Raw genomic sequence first — 20,591 nt, forward strand, 5'->3', positions numbered from 1 at the left:
GGGGATATCTGCAATTACCTCATTGAGGGTTTGCCCCAGGGGACAGCCCTATCTCCTGGGCAGGACAGGGCTCACAGTCTACTGTTTGCTTCTGAATAAAGGACCACATGGTAGACAGGTGGACTGGACTCAGGGACGGAGGGCTCCCTCTAGTGACTGACAAGGGCCGCACACCATTTTCAGTCTAAGAAGGGCCCTGTCTGGGACTTCCCAGCCCCGGCAGGGAAGACTCAATCAAGTCTTGTTTCCTGTGGGGGAAGCGCTTCATCTTCAGAAACTCGTGTCCCAGATTCACCACCGTCCCGCCAATATCTTTAGGCTCCTTTGCAGCCTTAGGGCCTACCAACTCCTCTGGAATAACCCTGGCCTTTGCCACCTTCTCCCTCAATGTCAAGTTGGGGGGCCCTTCCAGAGCAGTAGGCCTAGGACCCTCCCTGGCCACACACCCTGAAGGCCATTCATATCTCCTGGACCCATTTTGCGTGAACAAAGGAAACTGGGACTAAGGTGACACTGGCAAACAGCTGGCTTTGGTGATGCACATGCTGCGGACAAGTGACAGTCCAGACTTGGAACTCACCGCCAGCTGTGAAAAGTACTGCAAAACAACTTTTTGCAAAAATGGTGATTTATGCATTCATACATGCGAAGGGCAGACAAGTAGTAAGATGCGCTGGCCTCAGATCAGCTGCGTCCAGGTGCCCCCAGGCCGTGTTCTTAGGACACTTGTCTTACCCTCTTCCTGGGTAAGCTGGGAGTCTACTGGCCAGGCCAGGGTCCCACTCCCACCCAGGAGGGAGGGAGGGTTCTCAAAATCGCCCAGGCCTGCAGGATTTTCCACTGGAGGCAGAGTTGAGGCCAGGCAGGTAGATGCCCAGATGCCCACCCCAGGCCATCCAAGTGGTCCTAGTGAAGACAGGTAGGACCAGAGGACCCAGTGCCAGTGTAAGGCTGGGCCCCACCACACCCAGGCCTGCTTCTCTAGAGCTGTGATGATGGGCACGCCACGCTGGCTTCTCATGCCTGTTTGGAGATCTGTCTGACCAGGACAGTTGTGGGCATGCCAGGGCTGTGGATGGGGGGCAGGGATGACGATGGTGGGGGCAGTCATGGCTTTAGCCGGACCCAGAGCTCTGGGTAGGAGAGGGGAGAAACAGAACACGGTAGTCTTCCATCTTCATCTCAGTCCATGCTGGGGCGGCGGTCCTGGGGCTGGGTGAGCGAGGGACTGAGATGGAGGGCCAGAGGGTCCAGGTGTGAGTCTGAGTACATTCAAGAACCCTGGATTCACGGTCTCCCCCCCTTGGAGCCTTCATTTCCTCACTGGGAAATGGAAATGTGTTGAAGGTTCTTGGGAGATAAAGGGCGAGGCTCAGGGAGGCCGAGACTCCGTGAAGGTTACTACAGGCAACGTTGTGGGCAGGTAGGGTAGAAGGCTTGAGCGGGAGAAACTGGGGAGCGGTTCTGGGCTGGGATGCGGGGAAGGATTGTGTTGGCCAAGGGCAAGCAGTGAGTATTGGTATGGCTGCAGTGTAGAGGGGCAGTGTCCAGAGCAGAGGATGTGACCAAGGAATGGGCCCAGGGCCAGGAGGCAACAAGGCGGGACACAACAGCCCATGATGTCATCAGACCAACCCCCAGCCTGTAAGATCTCTCCCCGCCCTCACACTGAGTTAAGCCTAAGACACAGCAGGTGCTCGGCAACTGTGGAGACTAAACTTGGGGCACTCCAGTGAATGGCGCCTCAGTCCCTGGGCACTGGAAAACTACCCGTCCAGTGTGTAGTCGGTGCTCACAGACTCCATGTGTGAGATCAACAGATGACCCACCCAGCTGAAGCTGGCCTACACTGGACTTGAAAGGTAGGGGTTCTGTGAGCCACTGGAATCAGGCACGTTTTGTCACCCAGCAACCACCGCTGGGCACAAACCACACCAATGTCCACCCCAGCCGCTCAGCCACATGCCCAGCTGCTCACAAGGGAAACCTCGGTGGAATGAGTGCTGGGTGCGGGTCTTCTAATCTGGATGGGGTCATCGGGAAAAGGTGTAGACACTGATGAGGTGACTGGGCAGTTTCGCCATCCAGCCGGTATAAAGCGAGCCATCTCAGAAACAGCATCAGAGAATCCCGTGGCCAGCAAGAAAGTAGAAGCAGGAGGGTCTGAGACCCCAGCATGGAGATAGGGCAGAGGGGCGGTGCGGAGAGCAGGAGACGTCCTGGGGAATCAAGGGGTGTCTCCTGGACCTTCAGCAGCACTAAAGGAGCCTTGGAGCACTTGCCTGCACGGGGCAGAGGCGCATGGGTCAGAGGGAGGCGCGTCTGCCGCATGGCTGAGAAGAGGCCCTGCAGACAGAAGGGCTGTGTCCTGCCTGTTTTCTGACCCTGACGTGTAACCTGCTAACCTCCAGGATTACCAGTATTTTATAAGGGCTGATGGAACTCAGCAGAGCAGTGTCCCAAGAGAGACGGCTACAGAAGGCAGGAGAGCGGAGACCCAGCTGACCGCTGTCCCACAGCAATCAGCCTTGGGCAGATGTGGAGCCAGAAGTCGGGGCGGCCTCCTCTGCTCCTCAAAAGTGCATCCTGAGAGCGGAGGTGCGTGCCCAGCGCCACACAGGGGCAGCGAGGGTCCGTCCCCCAGGCTTCGGTCATGTTATTGGGAGAGACCAGTCCCTGCAGAAGGACATCCCGCTTTTGGACCAGCAGATGGTCAGTGACAAGGAAGACCCTCAACGAGGTGGACTGACTGACAGTGGCTGCAACAGCAATGGCTCAAACAGCCTCCAACTGAGGCTGGCAGGGCAGGGCTGCCACCGGTGGGAACCCACCTGAGGGGGCCTAGCGGCACACCTGTGGGTGGAGTCCTGGTGGGCACTTACAGAGCACTGTAAGCTAGTCTCTCCTAAGCTATGAAAGGAGACTAGCTGTTGGCGGAACAGGGAAAAAAGGCACCAGAGGGGGACTGCCAACCAGCCAAGGGCTGAGTCCACAAGGCCATGAGGCTGGCCAGGCCGTCCAGCCTCAGGAAGTGGTGTCAGGGCGCTCTGCTCTCAAAGGTCCCAGGCTTGCAATTGGGGTCACAGCAGCACTGGATTCCGACCCTGGGCAAGCGCCGCACCCTGTGTGGCTGAGGACTCCGTGTGTGGGTAACGGCCAGATTGTGGCAGGATGGGGGAATGTGGTTCCCCCTCAGTCCTGGAGGGGCAGGAGAGGACCTGGGACCAGGACAGGCCCGTGTGCAAAAGTGAGGGAAGGAGAGAGACTGGGAGGTGGCACTGGGTACTGCCGTCTCCCGTGACAACAGCGTCCCCACAAGGCCCGCAGAGTACGCATGGTTATGCGAGCGAGGGTGGGGGCAGGTGGGTTAGTCGGGAGGTCCCAGCCCTGACCCAGCACTGACCTGGTGGGGGAGGCCAGGCACCTCCAAATCTCTCCTGGAATCAGGCTGAGGAGGGTGGGGGTGGCTCCTGGGGGCTGGAACAAAACAGGGCAGGGCCTATCAGGAAACCCCAGGCAGGATGTGGGGCTCCCGCTGGTCCCCAGGGCTGTGGCAGAGCATTTGGGTATTTTTGGTACGCATGTGACCAGTACTCTCTTTGGGAAGCCCCGCAGGCCCGTGGACATTCAGAGAGGTGGTGTGAGAGGCGGCCTGATACTGCGTGTTTGCAACAGCCAACCCGAGTGGGCACTGAAGTCCCACCAGGGCCGTGAGTGACAGGAACACCAGGCTGAGGCCCTGCTGTGCTCGGACACTTGCCATGCTGTCCCCGGACCTTCCCCAGAGCTGCCTAAAGGCAAGGCTCTGGTACAAGAGACCTAAAGGGGGTGGGAAGGTGGCTGCCCTCCCTTTCAGTTTTCCCGAGGCAACCACGCTTCCTCAGGCTTCAAGTACCAGACCAGAAACACAGGGGCTTTACCTCCTGTGGCCTGACGGGGAGGGGTGGTGGGCAGCCTGCGGTGCCCTCCTGTGGGTCCCAGTGCTTGGGTGTATCCAGATGGGTGTTTATTAGGTCAGTGTGCCAACAGCAGGGCAACTCCTGCAGAACTCCTCTCCCACCGAGGCTCAGGGGCACCTTTTGTTTCCAAATGAACCCAGCCCTGCCCGGCTGCACCTGCAGCCCCACCCAGTTCCTCCCTGCTCCTCCACCAAGCTGGTTTGTCCAGCTCGGGGCTTTGCCCTCACTGTTCTGCCTGAAGCCCAGTCCCCATCGGCTCCCCATCTGTCTCGTCCAGGCCTCTGCTCACCTGCCTCTTCTTAGAGGCCCCAACCCGACCCCATGCTCATCCTTCGACGACTGTGGGGCTTTTGGTGGTCATGTGTTCACCTGGTGTCACCTTTCTCCCCTGCCCCTCGTCCACGCTCCTCAACCCCCAGGTCCCCAGTGCCCCAGTCGGGGCTCAGTCCAGGGCAGAGCTCAGTTCCGGGTGCCAAGAGACCAGACTCTCCCGTGACAGACACCAAAGACCCAGAGGAGATCGGGAAGGGCAGCTCCTGGTCGATGGTCCTGACGGCAAGGTGGCGGTGCCTGGGACTACCTGTGGCCCTGGGCAGCGGAGGCGTTCATGTGGTCCCGGATATTGATGGCCTGTCTGAGCAGTCCCTCGACGCTGTGGAAGTGGACGCTACTGTCCACCAGGTTCTTCACAGCGCTGAAACAGGAAGGGGCGGCGTGGTCAGGCAGCATCTGAGTTCCATTGCTAACCTAAGGTGGGCAGCTGAAGCCACCCAACAGCTCCCTGGAACAAAGGCCTGGCGATTGTCTCCCAGACAGATCATGGCCGGGGAAACTGAGGGAGCTGTTTGAGACTGGAATGCGTGAGGAGCCGAATCGGAATCAATCCTATGGGTTTGAGGGTGTGTTTTTCTTGGCTTTGTTCTGGTGGGGGTGCAAACAAGGAGCCCTGAATGGTGGAAGAGGTTCATGTGCTTGGTTGCTAACCAGGAGGCCAGAGGTTCGAGTCGCTGTCCCCCCTTAAGAAGTGCTGCAGAAGAAAGGCCCTGGAAAACTCACTGCAGCATAGCGCCACACTTGACTGCTGGCCAGCACCACGACTGGACTCAACACACCAGCAACTGGTCCTTAAAAGCACAAGACCACTCCCATCGATCCATCGATTGTGGCTCCAGGACGTGCTGGCTTGGCCGGAGACCACGGGGTGGGGTCGGGTGGGGTGGGGTGGGCTCACAGGTACCATGGCCCTAGTGGGAGGAAACACCCTGCGTTTCTGTTGCTGCCACTAGGCGGCGCTACCTCACTCGCCTGCCTCATGCAAGTCAGCTTTTCCAGCCTTCAAGTCCATCCTTTGATCTAAGGAGCCCTGGGGCGGAGTAGCTCCACGATGGGCTGCTGACTGCCGTGGTCAGCAGTTCGGAACTCCCAGCAGCTCCTCGCTCCTCGGGAGAGAGATGAGGCTTCCTACTCCCATAGACTTACAGTCTTGGAAACCACGGGGGTGGGGGTGGGGAGGGGGGTAGTTCTACCCTGTCCTATAGGGTTCCCATGTCTTGGCCTTGAATGTATGGATTGTGATAACAGCTGTAAGAGCCCACAATAAAATGATTTTTAAAAAAGAACACGCCTGCCTTGGGACGCTGGCCTCCCACGCAGTGCTGCACCCCTGCACGGGATGCCCCAAGGAGTGGAGGGAGAGTGCTCTCAAACCTGCTCCTTAAGAACTGCCCACTCACACGGCTGCTCAGCTCCTGAAGCTTGTGTGAGGGCAGAACGGAATCTTTACTTCATTTTTTATTTTGTTAAAACTATGTTTAGCTGGCCACCTGTGCCAAGAAGGAGGAGGAAGGAGCACCCACATCTACACTTACTTGCTGTACCCCCAACCTCGCTCGACACATTCAGGGACAGGGCCACCTGCCAGAGAAGCTCTATCTTTTGTCAACTCTTCTCGGACAGATGGTCACACTTGGGTCCACCCGAGGGACGAGGGCTGTGGACGGCATAACACTGCACACAGTGCAGTGTCCTCCTGCCCCCAGTCAGTCACAGCCCACAATCCGAGGGTGCCCAGACACAGAAGTGCAAACCCGGGCAGCCGTGAGATAGTAAATGCCTTTGCTCTAAGGAGCCCTGGGGCGGAGTGGCTCCACTTGGGGCTGCTAACTGCCGTGGTCAGCAGTTCGGAACTCCCAGTCGCTCCTCAGGAGAGAGATGAGGCTTCCTACTCCCAAAGACTAGCAGTCTTGTCCCCCTGAGGTGCCAACTCATTGCACCCAGGGGTCTGCCCATGCCAGCCAGGTTTGGAAGGAGCAGGAGCCGCTGTGGGGGAAGGGCAGGTCCAGCACAAACCTCCACTCAGTTGGATGCATATGGCAGGGACCAACTGAGTGGCAGCAATGGGTTCATGGCAGGGAGACCTTGGGGGGCCGGTGGGGTGAGCACTCACCTGCAGGCATACTCCACTGTGTAGATGGCCCCCTGGCTCTGCTCCTCCCACCGCTGCATGTCCGCCTGCAGGGATGGGGTGTGACGAGGCGGCTATGTTGGGGACACTCATGGGGCTCTGGAGCCCTCCAGTCCAGGCCTTCCCTCCCTCTTCAGCTGGAGTTCTGAGCCTTCGCCTCCAGCTTTGCACAGCTGCTCCCTTGGCCTGTCCTACCTCCTTCTCAAACCTCCCTGTTTACTGGCTGGGTCACCTAGGCCTCCTCACTGGAATCTCACTAGACACCCCTCCACCCCACCTGGACCCTCCCAGCCACCCTCCTGCCCTGTAGCGGGGCGGAGTGGCCGGGGGCCACAGTGGGTGGTGCTTACTTTGTGCTGGGCCAACTCCGGCAGAGAGCGGCGCACATGCTCCTGCAGGCGGTACAGTGCCACAGACGGCTCGTTGGCCAGCACGTACACACTCTCTGTGAACTTGTCTGTGACTGTGTCCAGGTCCCAAGGACAGCCAGGCAGCGAGGGAGAAAACAAAGGGACAAAACATCGACGTTACCCTTGGAGCGGAGCGTGGGGTGTGCCATCCTGCCAGCAGCGGGGTAACCAGAGTCCGAGCAGATGACTGGAGGAGACTGTCACAGCAAGGTCCTCCTGTGGACCTTGTGTAGCCAGTGAACCTGTGGTTTCCCCTTCCCAAATCCAAGTGAAATGCACTTGGATGCACCAGTGCAGCCCAGAGCCCTACGCCCCCAGTTACAACTTGAGGGCATGTCATAGGACCCAAAGCACCTCAGTGTTCACAGCCCTGAACCACAGTGGAAACCCTGGGTGGGAGAGGCTAGTTCCAGGTCTCCCTAGCTCCTCTGTGGGATTTCACCTGAAGATAAGTTTGTTCTACCTCCTGCTACCCTCCCAGCAGTGGAGGTCTCCTGGCAAATCAGTTATACAGAACCCTCAGGGTCTGCTTCAAAAATGGCAATGTCTAGCCAGACAGCATTCCCCAGCCCGCCCGGTCCCACCCCTTCCCCGACTGTGAGCAGACCATGCTGGTGCCACCAAATGAAGCCCAGATCCTCACCCCTGCACAGCATCCACTATTTCCACTGGCCCTGGGGCTGCTATACCCAACCCGAGTGCCAGCCAGCCTCCTCCCCACTCTCCCTGCTTCCCCTCCTACCCCAAGGGTGCCACCCACAAGCAGCAAAGTGAGCTCCTGACAACACACCAGATAGGTCCTGCCTTTGCTTGAAACCACACCCTATAGCTCCCAACAATCGGATGAGAAATATACATTGAGCTGCTAATCACAGAACAGTCCCAAGGCACCAGCTACTCCGAGGGAGGAAGATGAAACTTTTTGCTCCTGTGAAGACTTACAGCCTTGGAAACCCGAAGAAGCAGTTCAACTCTCTAATAGAGACGGCAGAGGGTGGGCTCCTTATCATTACCCATAAGGCACTGCATGGTCACCACTGCTGACCTCCTTGCCCTTTTCTCCTTCCACACCAACCACAATGGCCGCCCCTCAGACACTACCAGCACTGCTCAAAAGGCCGTTCTAAGATGATAGCACGGTCCCTTAATCTGCCCTAAGACAGCAGCCACCAGCCACCGGCGCTGACTGAGCACCTGAAACTGACGGCAGGACTCAATCTTAACTGTGTTGCTGTCGGGCACCATCGAGCCAGCTCTATTGGACCCAGTGACCCGTACACCACAGAAGGCAGCACTGCCCGGTCTTGCACCAGCCTCATGATGACTCCTAAGCCTGAGGCCGCTGTGCAGTGCGGTGTCAGTCCATTTCATTGAGGGCCCTCCTCTTTTGCGCCGCCCCTCCACTTTACCAATCATGCCCTTCTCCAGACACTGGTCTCTCCTGACAGCATGTCCAACGCCTGGAAGACCAAGTGTTGCCATCCTCGCCTCAAAGAAGCACTCTGGCCTTATGTCTTCCAATACAGAGCCATTTCTCCTTTTAACACTACCATGGTACTTTCAGTATTCTTCTCCAGCACAATTCAAGTGCATCTATTTAATTTAAACCTGAACACATTTATGTGGCCAGTGGGAGGTGCCATTAGCACAACTCTGAACAGTTCACTCCAGGGCTTTTGTACCTGCTGTTCCCTCCTACAAGACACGTTCTGCCAGCCCCACTGGCTCCGCTTTATCCCTTAGGCCTCAGCTCCAAGAGATCCCTCCCAGGAGAGGCCCTCCTTGACTACTATGCCTCAAGAGATGCTCCCTCCACTGTACTTGGTCTCAGGACCTTACATTCATTTCTATTCTGTGTATTTGCAAAAACAATATGCTTCACATGGGCAGGGACAGCTCAGTCACAGCTTTCCCATCTGTAAAAGGGAGTGGCAAGAGCGGTCACTCCAACAGCTGGTGTTCTTGTCCAGTAACGAGTGTGTTTTAGACTCAGCGGCAACTTCGTGTGGATCTGCCCAGCTAACCACTGTGAAGACCCTCTTTTCTTTCTTTCAAAAAACGAGGTTAGTGATCGACAGCTTACTCTTCATAGGGTGAAGTGGGAATCACATGGGCTTCCGCTTTCTAAATAATCAGCAATAACTAACAATAAAAATAAAGACATGCAAAAAATAAAAATAAAGACATGCATAGCTTACAAGTAAATTAAGGTAACCTACAAATTATTACTATGTGACTTTTAAACATTGGGTAATCTGAGCACATACAAATGCGTGAACGTATAAACAAACTAAGCAAGAAAAGTAGCGATTTCACGCACACTTTCCCATGCTTTTCAAATACCAAGCGGGCGAATTCTCTCAAGACCCTGCGTGGTCTATTATCCTGTCCAGTTGACAGGTGTCAAAGCTGAGATACGGCGACTACTCAAGATCTGGAATTAGAGGGCAGCTCGGTTAGGGCCCCCGTTCTCTCACGGCGCCCATAGCCCCGCAGGCGCCTCTCCCACCCTTTCTCTGAGCGCGACCCCCACGCGGCCTCCTCCGTCCCGCCCGGGCCCCCGCACCACCTTTCTTCCCCTTGAGTTGCATCTCAGGTTCCTCCATCGCGACCGCAGCCGACGGAACCACAAACAGGAACCGGAAGTCGGGAGACGGGAACGTCGGCCTCAGTCGTCCCTCGCTGAAACCGGACACCGCGCAGGTCCAGTTCCGGTACCGTCGCCGGGCTTTCTCCTGAGGCAGGACAGGAGCTGTGAGTGACAAGAGGAGACACGCTGTGGGTGGGTGGGGAGGAAGGGCAGGGCCAAGGGCCTCCTTTCCAGAACTCTCTTTTCTAGTGCAGAAGAGTTGGGGGATGGGGACACTGCATACACTATCCGCCACGGGCCGTGAAGTCGCTCGGCCTGGGGCCCCTGCCGACTAACGCCCTACACGTTTCCTGAGCCGCCTGGCCTGCAGGGGGTCATTCTTAGGGGCGCCGGTAAAGGGTGCGTTGCTCCTTTAAGTCCTGGAGGCTCCGCCCACTTCTACCCTCCCGCCCAGTTGGAAAAGACTCCGCCCATCCTTCCAAAGTGAAGCGGGGAGGTGGGGGCTCCAAATCGAAAACCTCCGAGCGGAGCAGGATTTGACTGCGCAGGCTCAGGGAGCTCCTCAGCGTCCCGTGAGGCCCCGCCCACTCTCCCAAAGCCCTGGCGGCAAGAGCGCGCAGGCGCAACTGGAATCCTTGGGTGGGGGGTGGGGTGGGTCCCAACGGAAGCCACGCCCCTTCCCCCGAGTTTTAAAGGGCCACAACCAGCTTCTCAAGCTCGAGGTTTTCCGCACTTTTGGGGGGCGGAGGTGCGCAGGCGCAGTGGGCCAGTTCTCGGGTGGGGGTAGTAGCCGCGTATCAAGTTGCTCTGTCCCGGCAGAAGCAGCCAGGTGCTGTGGGTCCAGCTTTTTCTCCTTACATCAAGTGGAGAAAAGTTTCTGAATTGAGCCCCCAAGTTTTGGGGGACCCTGGCTTGCGGCGCGGGGGGACAGAGGAGGCTCGTGGGGAGGTAAGTTTGCTTCCTGGATCAGAAAGGAAAGCGTGGATAGGAGTAGGGCCAATCACATCTTTGTTAAGCCCTCACTCATCCCGGAGACCACTGAGAATCCCCGCCGCGAGCCTTTCTTAAGCTCTGTCCGCGACTCAGCTGACTTTCTTTAGGCCTCCTTTCCCCGTTTTATTGGCGAGGAAACTGAAGCACAGAAAGCTGAAGTCGTGGGTTCAGATCCTGTGTTTTGCAGGCGAGGTAATCCAACCCAGTTTCACCCCAGAGCTGGGGCTTTCACCCTTGTGTTGGGATTACTGTGGGGGAAGGGCACCCAGAAGTAATTGGGCTCAGCCTGGCAATTAACCCGAACCTCAGTTTATCTACCTTCGCAATGCAGGCTGGGTGTTGGAAGTCTGTACCTCATTCCCTAACTTCGTCCAGTCGACTGGCTCAGAGTGACCCTGAAGGACAGAACTGAACTGCCCCCTTGATTCCCAAGGCCATAATCTTTGCAGGAGCGGAAAGCCTCATCATTTTCCCTAAGAGCAGCTTGTGGTTTCGAACTAACATCCTTGCAGTTAGCAGCCCAACAAGCAATCCCATGTCTCACCTCTCCCCTCCACCACCTCAGCTTCCTGCATGGAGCCCGCCCAGCCAGCAGATGACCTCAGCCCAGTTCAACTGGCCCCTGCCCTTGAGCCCGGGGACCCAGAAGACTCCAGGGACGAGAGCCCTGACAGCTCAGACACGGTCGTCCTCAGCCTCTTCCCCTGCACCCCGGAGCCTGGGAACCCTGATGTGGACACTGGGGTCCCCTCACCTCAGGGTAAGACTCCCCCACTGGGTCCAACCCTCTGTGACTGATGTGCTTGCTGTTGATAGGACTCGGTGGCAGCAACAGCACCTGGGACATGTCCAAGCCGAGGGCTTCTTCACTGGCTGCTGTAACAAGTTCACTTTTTAAATCATGGTAAACTACCAAACCAAAACCCAAACTCGTTGCCGAGTTGATGCCAACTCATAGCGACGTTACAGGACAGGGTAGAGCGACCCCTGTGAGTTGCTAAGACTCACTTTGTAGGCGTAGAAAACCCCATCCTTCTCCCAAGGTGGGCTGGTGGTTTCGAACTGGTCACCTGGTGCTCACCTCCTAACCACACCACCACCAGGCTGTACAACTTTTAAAGTGAACATCTCTAACAATGCCGTGCAGCTGCCCACCCCCATCTAGGTTCCAGAACATTTTTGTCCCCCTAGAATGGTATCCTCTGTGCGCTAGCACTCACCTAGGCCCCTGGCAGCTGCGAATCCATTTCTGGTCTCTGCATTTGCCTGGCTGGACATTTCATGAAGGCCGTTAGTGGCACTGTGGGTTAAGAGTTGAGCTGCTGTCGTGCCTGCGATTCAAACCCACTCTGGGCTTCCAAAAAGATGAGGCCGCCTGCTCCTGTGAAGATTTGGCCTCAGAAGCCCGGAGGAGCAGTCCTTGTCTGTCCTGTAGGGTCACGGAGTCGCAGCTGACAACATGGCAGTGGGTCTGAGTGGTTGCTGGCCCTTTCGTCTGAGTGGAACCACACCACGTGACCCTTTCTGTCTGGCCTCGCGCTCGGGGAGCTTTAGTTCTGGAGGTCCGTCCATGGTGTTGGCATCGCACGTACCAGAACTTGGTTCTTCACAGAGTCCCATTGTAGGCGTGGGCCACTTCCTATTTATTTATCCCTTTATTGATAGGCTTTTGGGTTGTTTCTATCGCTTGACTATTAAGAGGTGTGGAATTGCTGGGTCATCCGGTCTAAATGGTCTACATTTAGCTGAGGGGCCAAAGATTTGAGGGGAGTCTTAGAGCCTAATTCAGCCCACCTTTGCCCTTGCTGCCCCCTGCATTGGCTCCTCCTCTCCTACCCTCTTCCCTGATCCCGGAGTCTCAATCTCAGCCTCGCCTCCTCATCCCTTTTCCGACCACCTCCTGCAAAACAGCCCTTCCTTCCCCCTACCTTTTTGTCACCTTACATGGGCTTTTTATTCCTTCTCAGCACTAGTTCCATGTGCTGTTTTATTGTTTCTCTGCCTGGTTTACTCCCTTGCCTCTGAGCACAGGTAGGGCCTTTGTCTTGTTCACCTGACACCTTACTTGGCTCAGAGAAGATTCCTGGGAATGTGAGAAGGCAGGGCCAGTGAGCAGCAAGGAATCGGCAGGCAAGGTCTTTGCTGAAGCCCAAACCCCAGGGTCCTCCCTACAGCCCCTGACACACACAAACACACACACTCACTCACTCACTCACACTCTGAGGCCCTTCCTCTCTCTCCCAGCAGGCAGCTCCCTGAAGCACTCCACAACCCTCACCAACCGGCAGCGAGGGAATGAGGTCTCTGCCCTGCCGGCTACCCTCGACTGTGAGTAGGGGGTGCAGGAAGGATGAGGGCTAAGAGTTGCCCCCTTGGACAGGGGTAAACTGAGGCACAGGGAGGGCATGGGACAGGTGAGGATTCCACATCCCCCGCCCCGCCCCTGACAGGTTCTTTCTCTCCCTCTCTGGCCCCCCAGCCCTGTCCATCCACCAGCTCGCAGCCCAGGGGGAGCTGAGCCAGCTGAGAGAACACCTGAGGAAAGGTGTGTGTCCACGTGGTGCAGTTGGTGTGTCAAGACCAGTCTGAATGCACGTGTGCCCGCCCTTGGGTGCAGGGGTGACCTGGATGTGTGTGTTGGTGGGTCCACAGGAGTGCTATGGCCCTTCTGTGTGCCTCTCCCCTCGTGGTCTCTCGGGCCTGATTCCCGCCCCCCTGCCCCACCCCTCCAGGGGACAACCTAATCAACAAGCCAGATGAACGAGGCTTCACCCCCCTTATCTGGGCCTCAGCCTTCGGGGAGATTGAAACCGTCCGATTCCTGCTGGAGTGGGTGTGTCTGGGGCTTATGGGCCTGCGGGTAGGGGCCTTGGCTGCACCTGCTGGAGCCTGTAAAATGGGGTTGTGGGGTGGGGTGAGGGGGAACCTAGGACTCCTGGGATGCCCTCACTCTCCCATGCCCTCCCCTGCGACTCCCCTCCTCTCTGCGCCCTACTTTTCCTTTACCATCCTCTCATTTCCACACACCCCCCATCCCGCTCTGCCCCCAGGGTGCTGACCCACACATCCTGGCCAAGGAGCGGGAGAGTGCCCTGTCCCTGGCCAGCACAGGCGGCTACACGGACATCGTGGGACTGCTGCTGGAGCGGGACGTGGATATCAACATCTACGACTGGGTGAGGAGCCGCCTGCCCCGCTCCACTGCGCTGGCCACCCCCAGGCTCCCAGCCGGCCAGTCTCCTCGCCCGAGTTCCTGCCTCCCAACGTGGGTTAAGTACCTCCTGGGCTCAGGCCCTGCTCTGGCAAGGCAGACTTGGCCCTGGGTTCCAGTCGGAGGGGAGGCAGCCCAGTCAACAGGCAGCTCAGATGTGGCAGACAGCTCTGGGATGGGTGGTGTGGAGGCAGCTGCGGAGAGCCCCGAGGTGCCCCTCAGGAGAGGGAGGACAGGGAGACCTTCCTGGAGGCAGGAACATCACTCCCCACCCTTAGAGAGGAGACACAGGTGGACATGTAACAAGTCGGGGCAGAGCCTAAGGAGTCCTGATCATTGGCAAAGGTTAGAGCCTCATCTCCCCTCCCCAGAACGGAGGGACCCCCTTGCTGTATGCTGTACGGGGGAACCATGTGAAGTGTGTGGAGGCCTTGCTGGGTAAGTGAGACCCAGTACCCCACTCAGGACCCCTGGAGGGTAGGCCAAAGTCTCGGGACCCCGGAGGTGGGGATCCTGCTGGCTGCACTCACTGCCTACGGCTCAGAGAGGTCTGTTACTCAGGGGTTGTGGGCAAAGGCAGGCTGTGGCTGCATGTGGGGGAACACCTGGGCCTCTGGAGCCCCATTCTAGGCTCCCATCCCTTGGTAGGAGTTGGCCTCAACTCTCCCCCCAGATGTGCACCTTGCATTCCCATCGAGTGCCCCACCATCAAGCAACTCCATCTTGCCTCACCACCAGCCCCCGATCCAGTACCCCACCCGCCCCCTCTGTGCCCTCCTCCAGCCCCCCCTCCACAGTGCACCGACATGGCCCCTCCCCATCCCACACTCCTCTCAGTAGTCCTCCTTTCTGTCCCCTATCCAGTCACCTCTGACCCCGCTAGCATCCCTCTAGTCTCTAGCCCTCAAGCTGCCACCCTCCTCCTCTGCTCTGCCTCTAGCCCGAGGAGCCGATCTCACCACGGAGGCCGACTCTGGCTACACCCCCATGGACCTCGCCGTGGCCCTGGGGTATCGCAAAGGTTGGTCCCAGGCACCCGGGCAGTGATGGAATGGAATGCTGTAGGTGGATAATCACCAAGAGGGGTGTATGGGACACCCCCTGCAGGCATTAGAAGCTGACTCATCGGCAGTGAGCATTTTCAGCCACTGAACACTGGGCACTTGCTGTGTACCGGCCCCCACAGACACTCAGACACCCAGCCCGGAGGAGGAGGAAACGAGGGAGAGGAGGGACATGGTCCAGCAAGTGGTCCAGGGCAGAGGCTGAGAGAGTCAGGAGGCAAAGGGACAGCATGCAGGGTGGAAGGAGGGAGAGTCCCCTGGCAGACCCCCAGTTAGAAGTCTGGCTTTGTCTGCATGGTCGGGGCCAGCTTCCCCATCTCCAAAACGAGGAGAGCTTAACAGAAGTGACTCGCCCTCCCAGGGGCATGGGGAGCTAAAGGGTTGCAGAAGCACCCCCTCCTTCATCAGAGAGTTTTGTTCCACTGGGTACAGGATCCATTCCTCAAAACCCCCTTACCTTTTCATCAAAGTCACGACCCCTCATTTTGGTTTGCTAAGAAATAATGTTTATAGCTTTAAAAACTATCCAAGGGTGAGGGCGAGAGAAGTTTGCAGAGTTCAGGTGTGAGCCAGGAAGAGAGGGGATGGAGTCCCAGGAACCACCAGGGCCTGGGGGCTGGGAGGCCCCATTGTCCACTCCCTAAGGGTCAGGTGCAGCTGGTGGGGCCTGTCAGCCCCTACCTCAACTCCTGTCCCCATCCCCAGTACAACAGGTGATCGAGAACCACATCCTCAAGCTCTTCCAGAGGGACCTTGTGCCCGCTGACCCCGAGTGATGGCCTCCACCAGGGACTCGGACACTCAGGGAACAAACCAGGCGGCCCCAAAACCAGGGCCACCCAGCCGGCTTCAGTGGCAGCTCCAGCTCCCCAGTAGGGGAGATGAGGCTGGACAGCAGTGGGAGGGGCGCTCTCAAGAGGAACAATAAACCTTCTTTGCAGAATTCCATGGCTCATAGGCTTGGTCATGCTCCCCTGGGGGCTTCCTGACACATGCAGCCTCACACCTTCTCCCCCAGCACCCGAAGGTGGTAGATGACCACACGGCCAAAGAAGTCAGCCATGTCTTCGAAAGTCACCTTCAGCCGGGCCACCTCAGTGGTTGGCACAGGAAAGGTCTGAGCACAGCAGTTAAGGGACATTTGCCTCTATTTACCACCCGTCCTGGAAACCCCCCAGTCCTCCCAGATCCCAGCCATCAGCCCTGCCTCCCTTACCACCACTGTGCTGTGTGGCCTAGGGCCCTGAGCCTCAAGCCAAATAAGCTGTAATCGGTCCCATTTTGCAGAGGAAGCAGCGAGAATGTAAGGCTTGTGCTCAGGCCACTTCCCAGTCAGGTGCAGATTGCTCTCACCTCAGCAGCAGCCTCCCCACCCACCACCTCACAGGATATCTGCAGGGAGTTGCTGTCCTCAGGATAGAAGTCCACAATCTTGCAGAGCGCCTCGCTGCCCTGTGAGCCTGCATCACGCAAAAAGGCACATGGTGGGCTTAGGTAGGAGGCCCTCCAGGGCCCGCACCCCAGGGCCTTCAGTACCTTCCAGGCGGCCCCGGCGACTTGAGAAGCCCCCCTGGAACTGGATCTGCAGCTGGGAGATGCGGACGCACTGGGGGAACTCAAGCATCACCCACTGGCAGGGGCCCTGGAAGCAGATGGGGAAACAGGCTGGAGACCACCACCCTAGCCTCAGCACCAACTCGGTCACACATCCCCAGGATCAGATTCAGACTGGGCTGAGGATCCAGGGAGCTGCTTCACCTGGTCTGAGTTCCAACAGGTCTCCTCCTCCTGGTCGAACAAGTGCTTCTTCCCAAACTGCCGGGTGTTGCGATTCAGCACAGAGCTCACCCTGAAGGGCACCAGGGTCAGGGCTCCAAGAACTGCCCACGTAGGGACTCGGACCCCACCCCCCCAGTCGAGGGCGCGCCCCGGACTCACCTGCTCACGGTCTCCGGACAAACCAAAGAGTGGGTCATCTTGGCTTCACCAGACCGCCACTTCCGCCCCCGTCTGGTCCCAAGTGTCTCCCTTATCACCCCCTTGACGGAAAAAAATCGGGTACCCTGTTAGTGCCTGGGGCCGGGTGCAAAGATGGAAAACCCTTTTCCCACGGGTTTGGGGCGCGGTCACCCCTTCTCCTGGCACTACAGTCCTGCGCAAGGCGCCGAGATGCAACAGCTGGAGGCCGGAACCTCGTGGACGCTGCACAGGCGCACTGGACGCGCGGCTCCGCCCGCCGTCGTTTCGGGGCCGGATCTCCCCTGGCCCCGCCCTTCCAGGCCGCCTCTTAAAGGGCCCGCGGAGTGGTTCCCGGAGCCCCGGCACGGACCTCTGGGCTGTAATTGGCTTCGCTTTGGTCAGCTACCTCGAGGAGATAGATGAGGCTCTTTACAGCCTCGGGAACCCTAGGGAGCAGTTCCAAGCTGCCTTAATAGAGTCGCCATGAGCTGGAAAGACTCGATGGCAGTATTTCTTTCTTGGCTTGCAGCTGGAAAATGAAGACCAACGCCAAAAGGCCCACTACATGCAGGGTGGATGTTGCTTGGTGGCCCATACTGCACACTGGCTCTGCTGTCTGAGAGATTTCCTACAATGGGTTCTGCCTAATTAGGGAAATCTAATTCATTTGCATACTGCTAAATGCAGCCTTCAGGAGACCTGGTAGTGTAGTGGGTTACACTGTGACCTGCTTACCCTCAAGGTCAGCAGTTTGAAACCACCAGCCCCTCCTGGGGAGCCAGATAAGCCTTTCCACTCCCATAGAGTTAAGGTTTCATAAGCCCACAGGAGGGTTGCTAGGGGTCTCTGTCCACTCCACGGTAGTGAGTGGATTTTGTTTGGGATGCAGCCTGCAATCGGCTACACCTTACTGCCTTCCAGAGACCGAAGGAGTGTTGAGGACGAGGCCACCATGCTGGAGTACAAGGAATCCTCCCTGGGACAGAAGAGACCCAGCTTCCAATTCTGTCTTTCCTACTAATGCTGCCTGGATCACCAAGGAAGCCTTCTTGGGGGACCGGAGGATATGAAATGGGTTTTGAAGAATGAACTGAAGTTCACCAAGTCAGATCCCACAAAGTCTAGGATGCCAGGCTACGTATTTGGTTCAGTGGTTCACTAACCTGGCCATGCTTTGTGCCATCCCTGGGATGGATGATGATGGGGGTAGTGGGAGCCCTCAGCTCCAGGCCAGTGCCTGATGAGCCCACAATCTGGAGAAGACAAAACTAGACACAGACATTCCTAGCCCTAAGAGGTTAGGGCTGGACCAGAGGGGGAAAGAGGCTGAGGCGAGGGGCCTGGGGGACTCTACTTGGAAGGAGGGCTTCCTGGAAGAAGCAGCTGCCCAATGGCTTGCCGGTTCCTTTTGGTGTTGGTCTTCATTTTCTAGCTGCAAGCCAAGAAAAACTCACTGCCATGGGGTCCTTTAGTAATGGCAGGAGTTAGTCCTGGTGAGAGCACCAAGGAGACTGTTCCAGGCAGGAACAAGCAAAGGTCTACATGGGTGAGAGACCATGAATTAGAATGAAATGTGTGGAGCCAGATCCCGCTGGGTCCGGGGGAGCCAGGGAAGGTGCTTGAGGAAGGCGGGCCACCTTCCGATCTGCATGAATGGAGGGGGTCTGAGACAGGGCAGCCTCTGACCGGAGGCTGCAATTCCTGGCTTCAGTTGAATGACCAGGATCCTTAGTTGAATGACCGGGATCCAGCCCCTTCTTTCAAAGGCTGAGGAAAGCAGACCTCGGCATGCAACCAATGTCTGCCCCAACCCACCCTTGGAGAGGGGGCTGCCTGGGAAAGTGGGTCACCAGCGGAAGGCCCTGCCCCATCTCACCCTGCTGCCAGCACTTCCTGCATCCGATATGGGGTGGTGCCATCCAGACCTGGCTAACCTGGTGCCAGGGCTGGCACTGGGATGGCAATACATGTATTCCTCTCCCTGCACCCCCAGAGGCAGCTAGAAGAGCATGGGCCCAGGAGAGGCCAGATCTGGTTCCAATCCGAGCTCAGCCACTTGGTGCCCTCATGGCCTTGAACAAGCGTCTGGACCGCGCTGGGCCTCAGCTTCATTATCTGTAGAGTGGGGCAGTTCTCTTTACAGGACTGTCCGAGGATTCCATGTAGGGGCTTCTCTGGAAGCCACACAACAGTTGTGGTGACGCTTGCTGAGAGACTGCTGGGGTAGCCCTTTGGGATAAGTTTTGTTTCCACTCACTAGCTCATGGACCCCACAGTGGCAAGGATGCGGGGACCAGGCCAAAGTCCCAGTGAGGGTATGCAGGGCCCCCACAGCCCTCTCCACCACTCTCAGCCTTGGCAAGGGGCCCCCTCACCACTGGGAGGAGGCCAGCTCTGGACCCTCTTCCTGCCTCCTCACCCCCCTTGGCTCCCAGGCATGAAAGAGCCTCCTGTTTCTCCAGGGAATTAAGGGCTCCAGGCTCCCAGCAGGGCAGCCAGAAGTGACTCATTCATTTGCCTGGATGGAGGAGGAGCCAAGCCACCCTCCCCCCCCTGGACCATGGACATGGGGAGCTCTAGAAGGGTCAGCAGAGGCTCTTCTGTTTCATGGGGGTGGGTAGGGACTGAGGCACTGAGAAATAAAGTCATATGGTCAAGTTCCCCTGGGGGAGACTGGGATTCGAACTCCAGTCTGATTCAAGCATTCCCTCTGCTAGGTTGAGCTGGACTCTTTTCTGGGAGAGAAATAGAGGCTCAGAGAAGACCAGCCACTTGCTGGAAGCCAGACAGCAAGTTTGGGGTAGTGAGGATGCTCCAATCAGCTGATTCTGGGGCCCCTGCACCTAACCTCTTCAAGCTGGTGGGGAAAGGCTGTTGGAAATCTTCAAGCCTGTTTCCCCCTGGGGGTGGGGGTGATCATTGCCCTGTGGTCTGTGGTCTCAGTCTCAGTGAAGGAGTATGGGGAAGGCTGTGACAGTTCCCCAGCTTAAAGTGAACCGTTTAGGGAGATGGCCCTGGCTGTAGGCAAGGTGATTCTGTGAACATGGGGGTGACACATGAGTACGAGGTGTGTGACAGGTCGGTTGAGAGTGTGGCTGGGTGTGATGTGGCTGTGCAATGCTTATGAGACTGAGAGTGACCACGTGATGGACACTGGGTGTCCAGGGACCGAGGTTGTGTGGGAGTACCTGACAGATAGGGCCACACTGTCACCATGGCTATGAGAGAGCAGCGTGGTTTCTGGGGATGGCGAGTGTGGTTGGTGAGGGAAGTGTGAGTGTGGAGGGACTTGTGCTCACAGTTTCAGGGTTGCTTGTGTGCAGGGCCATGCCTGTGTCTGGATGCGGATGTATGTGAAGTCCACATGCCGTTGCCCTGTGACTAGGCGTGTATGTGAAGTCTGCATGCCGTTGCCCTGTGACTAGGCGTGTGACTGGATGTGGGTGCTTGTGGATGACATTGCATGTGACAGATGTGAATGTAGATGAGCGTGTCAGAGGCCCTCAGGGCCACAATGTTCACCTTGAGACCCAGCTCTCCTTCAGTTCTGGCCACCAGCCCCTTCCCCCATCGCCTCCCCTGCAGCCGCTCCAGGCAGCGACGGTGGTGGTGGGGGGCAGTGCAGGGAACACGGTGGGGATCAAGGGCTAGTGGGGGGAGGACTGAGCAAATCCCAGTGTCGGCCTATAAATAGTTCTTTGAACCCAGCAGATTCCCAGGCTGGTCCCCACTATTCAAGCCCCCCGGCAACAGCCCGCCCTGGGCTCTCAGCCAGACCCTCGGAACCCAGCCCTGGCTGAGCTCAACCCTGGCGCCAGCCTTGGCAGGAAGGGGGGCAGCTGTTTCTGTGGTCACAGACGGGGTGGGGGGGGTAGCGCTCCTACCATCCCTAGGTGTTCTGTCACTTCACAAGTGCTTGTCCCCCAGAGCCTCAGTTTCCC

At 57.7% G+C, this 20,591-nt stretch overlaps 3 protein-coding genes across 7 annotated transcripts; 1 reads left to right on the forward strand and 2 right to left on the reverse strand.

Annotated features, from left to right (window-relative positions):
* Positions 1-628: 628 nt before the first annotated feature.
* Positions 629-9,816, reverse strand: BORCS8 (BLOC-1 related complex subunit 8). Of its 2 annotated transcripts, none has more exons than XM_075549261.1 (7): positions 9,707-9,816; positions 9,403-9,585; positions 6,774-6,886; positions 6,406-6,470; positions 4,540-4,653; positions 3,404-3,477; positions 629-2,676 (listed from the first exon to the last, which is right to left on the reverse strand). In XM_075549261.1, exons 2-6 carry the CDS (start codon positions 9,437-9,439, stop codon positions 3,444-3,446), a joined length of 363 nt encoding a protein of 120 aa, XP_075405376.1. In that variant the 5' UTR covers positions 9,440-9,585; positions 9,707-9,816; the 3' UTR covers positions 629-2,676; positions 3,404-3,443. The 2 variants fall into 2 exon arrangements, with proteins under 2 accessions (XP_075405376.1, XP_075405382.1); XM_075549267.1 differs by having other exon boundaries at positions 629-1,233; positions 9,707-9,815.
* On the forward strand, positions 9,543-15,634 carry RFXANK (regulatory factor X associated ankyrin containing protein). Of its 3 annotated transcripts, none has more exons than XM_075549236.1 (9): positions 9,543-9,587; positions 10,982-11,176; positions 12,661-12,744; positions 12,896-12,961; positions 13,149-13,249; positions 13,467-13,592; positions 13,999-14,065; positions 14,568-14,648; positions 15,397-15,634. In XM_075549236.1, exons 2-9 carry the CDS (start codon positions 10,990-10,992, stop codon positions 15,465-15,467), a joined length of 783 nt encoding a protein of 260 aa, XP_075405351.1. In that variant the 5' UTR covers positions 9,543-9,587; positions 10,982-10,989; the 3' UTR covers positions 15,468-15,634. The 3 variants fall into 3 exon arrangements, with proteins under 3 accessions (XP_075405351.1, XP_075405343.1, XP_075405361.1); XM_075549228.1 differs by lacking the exon at positions 9,543-9,587 and adding an exon at positions 10,169-10,371; XM_075549246.1 differs by lacking the exon at positions 9,543-9,587 and adding an exon at positions 10,170-10,371 and having other exon boundaries at positions 12,664-12,744.
* On the reverse strand, positions 15,162-16,893 carry NR2C2AP (nuclear receptor 2C2 associated protein). 2 transcript variants are annotated; one of them, XM_075549283.1, is made up of 5 exons: positions 16,630-16,893; positions 16,450-16,540; positions 16,228-16,333; positions 16,072-16,151; positions 15,162-15,808 (listed from the first exon to the last, which is right to left on the reverse strand). In XM_075549283.1, the coding sequence occupies exons 1-5, from the start codon at positions 16,665-16,667 to the stop codon at positions 15,692-15,694; spliced, it is 432 nt and encodes a 143-aa protein (XP_075405398.1). In that variant the 5' UTR covers positions 16,668-16,893; the 3' UTR covers positions 15,162-15,691. The 2 variants fall into 2 exon arrangements, with proteins under 2 accessions (XP_075405398.1, XP_075405390.1); XM_075549275.1 differs by lacking the exon at positions 15,162-15,808 and having other exon boundaries at positions 15,856-16,151; positions 16,630-16,730; positions 16,822-16,887.
* Positions 16,894-20,591: the final 3,698 nt, after the last annotated feature.

Source organism: Tenrec ecaudatus, chromosome 1 (assembly GCF_050624435.1).
Source record: "Tenrec ecaudatus isolate mTenEca1 chromosome 1, mTenEca1.hap1, whole genome shotgun sequence".
Taxonomy (NCBI): domain Eukaryota; kingdom Metazoa; phylum Chordata; class Mammalia; order Afrosoricida; family Tenrecidae; genus Tenrec; species Tenrec ecaudatus.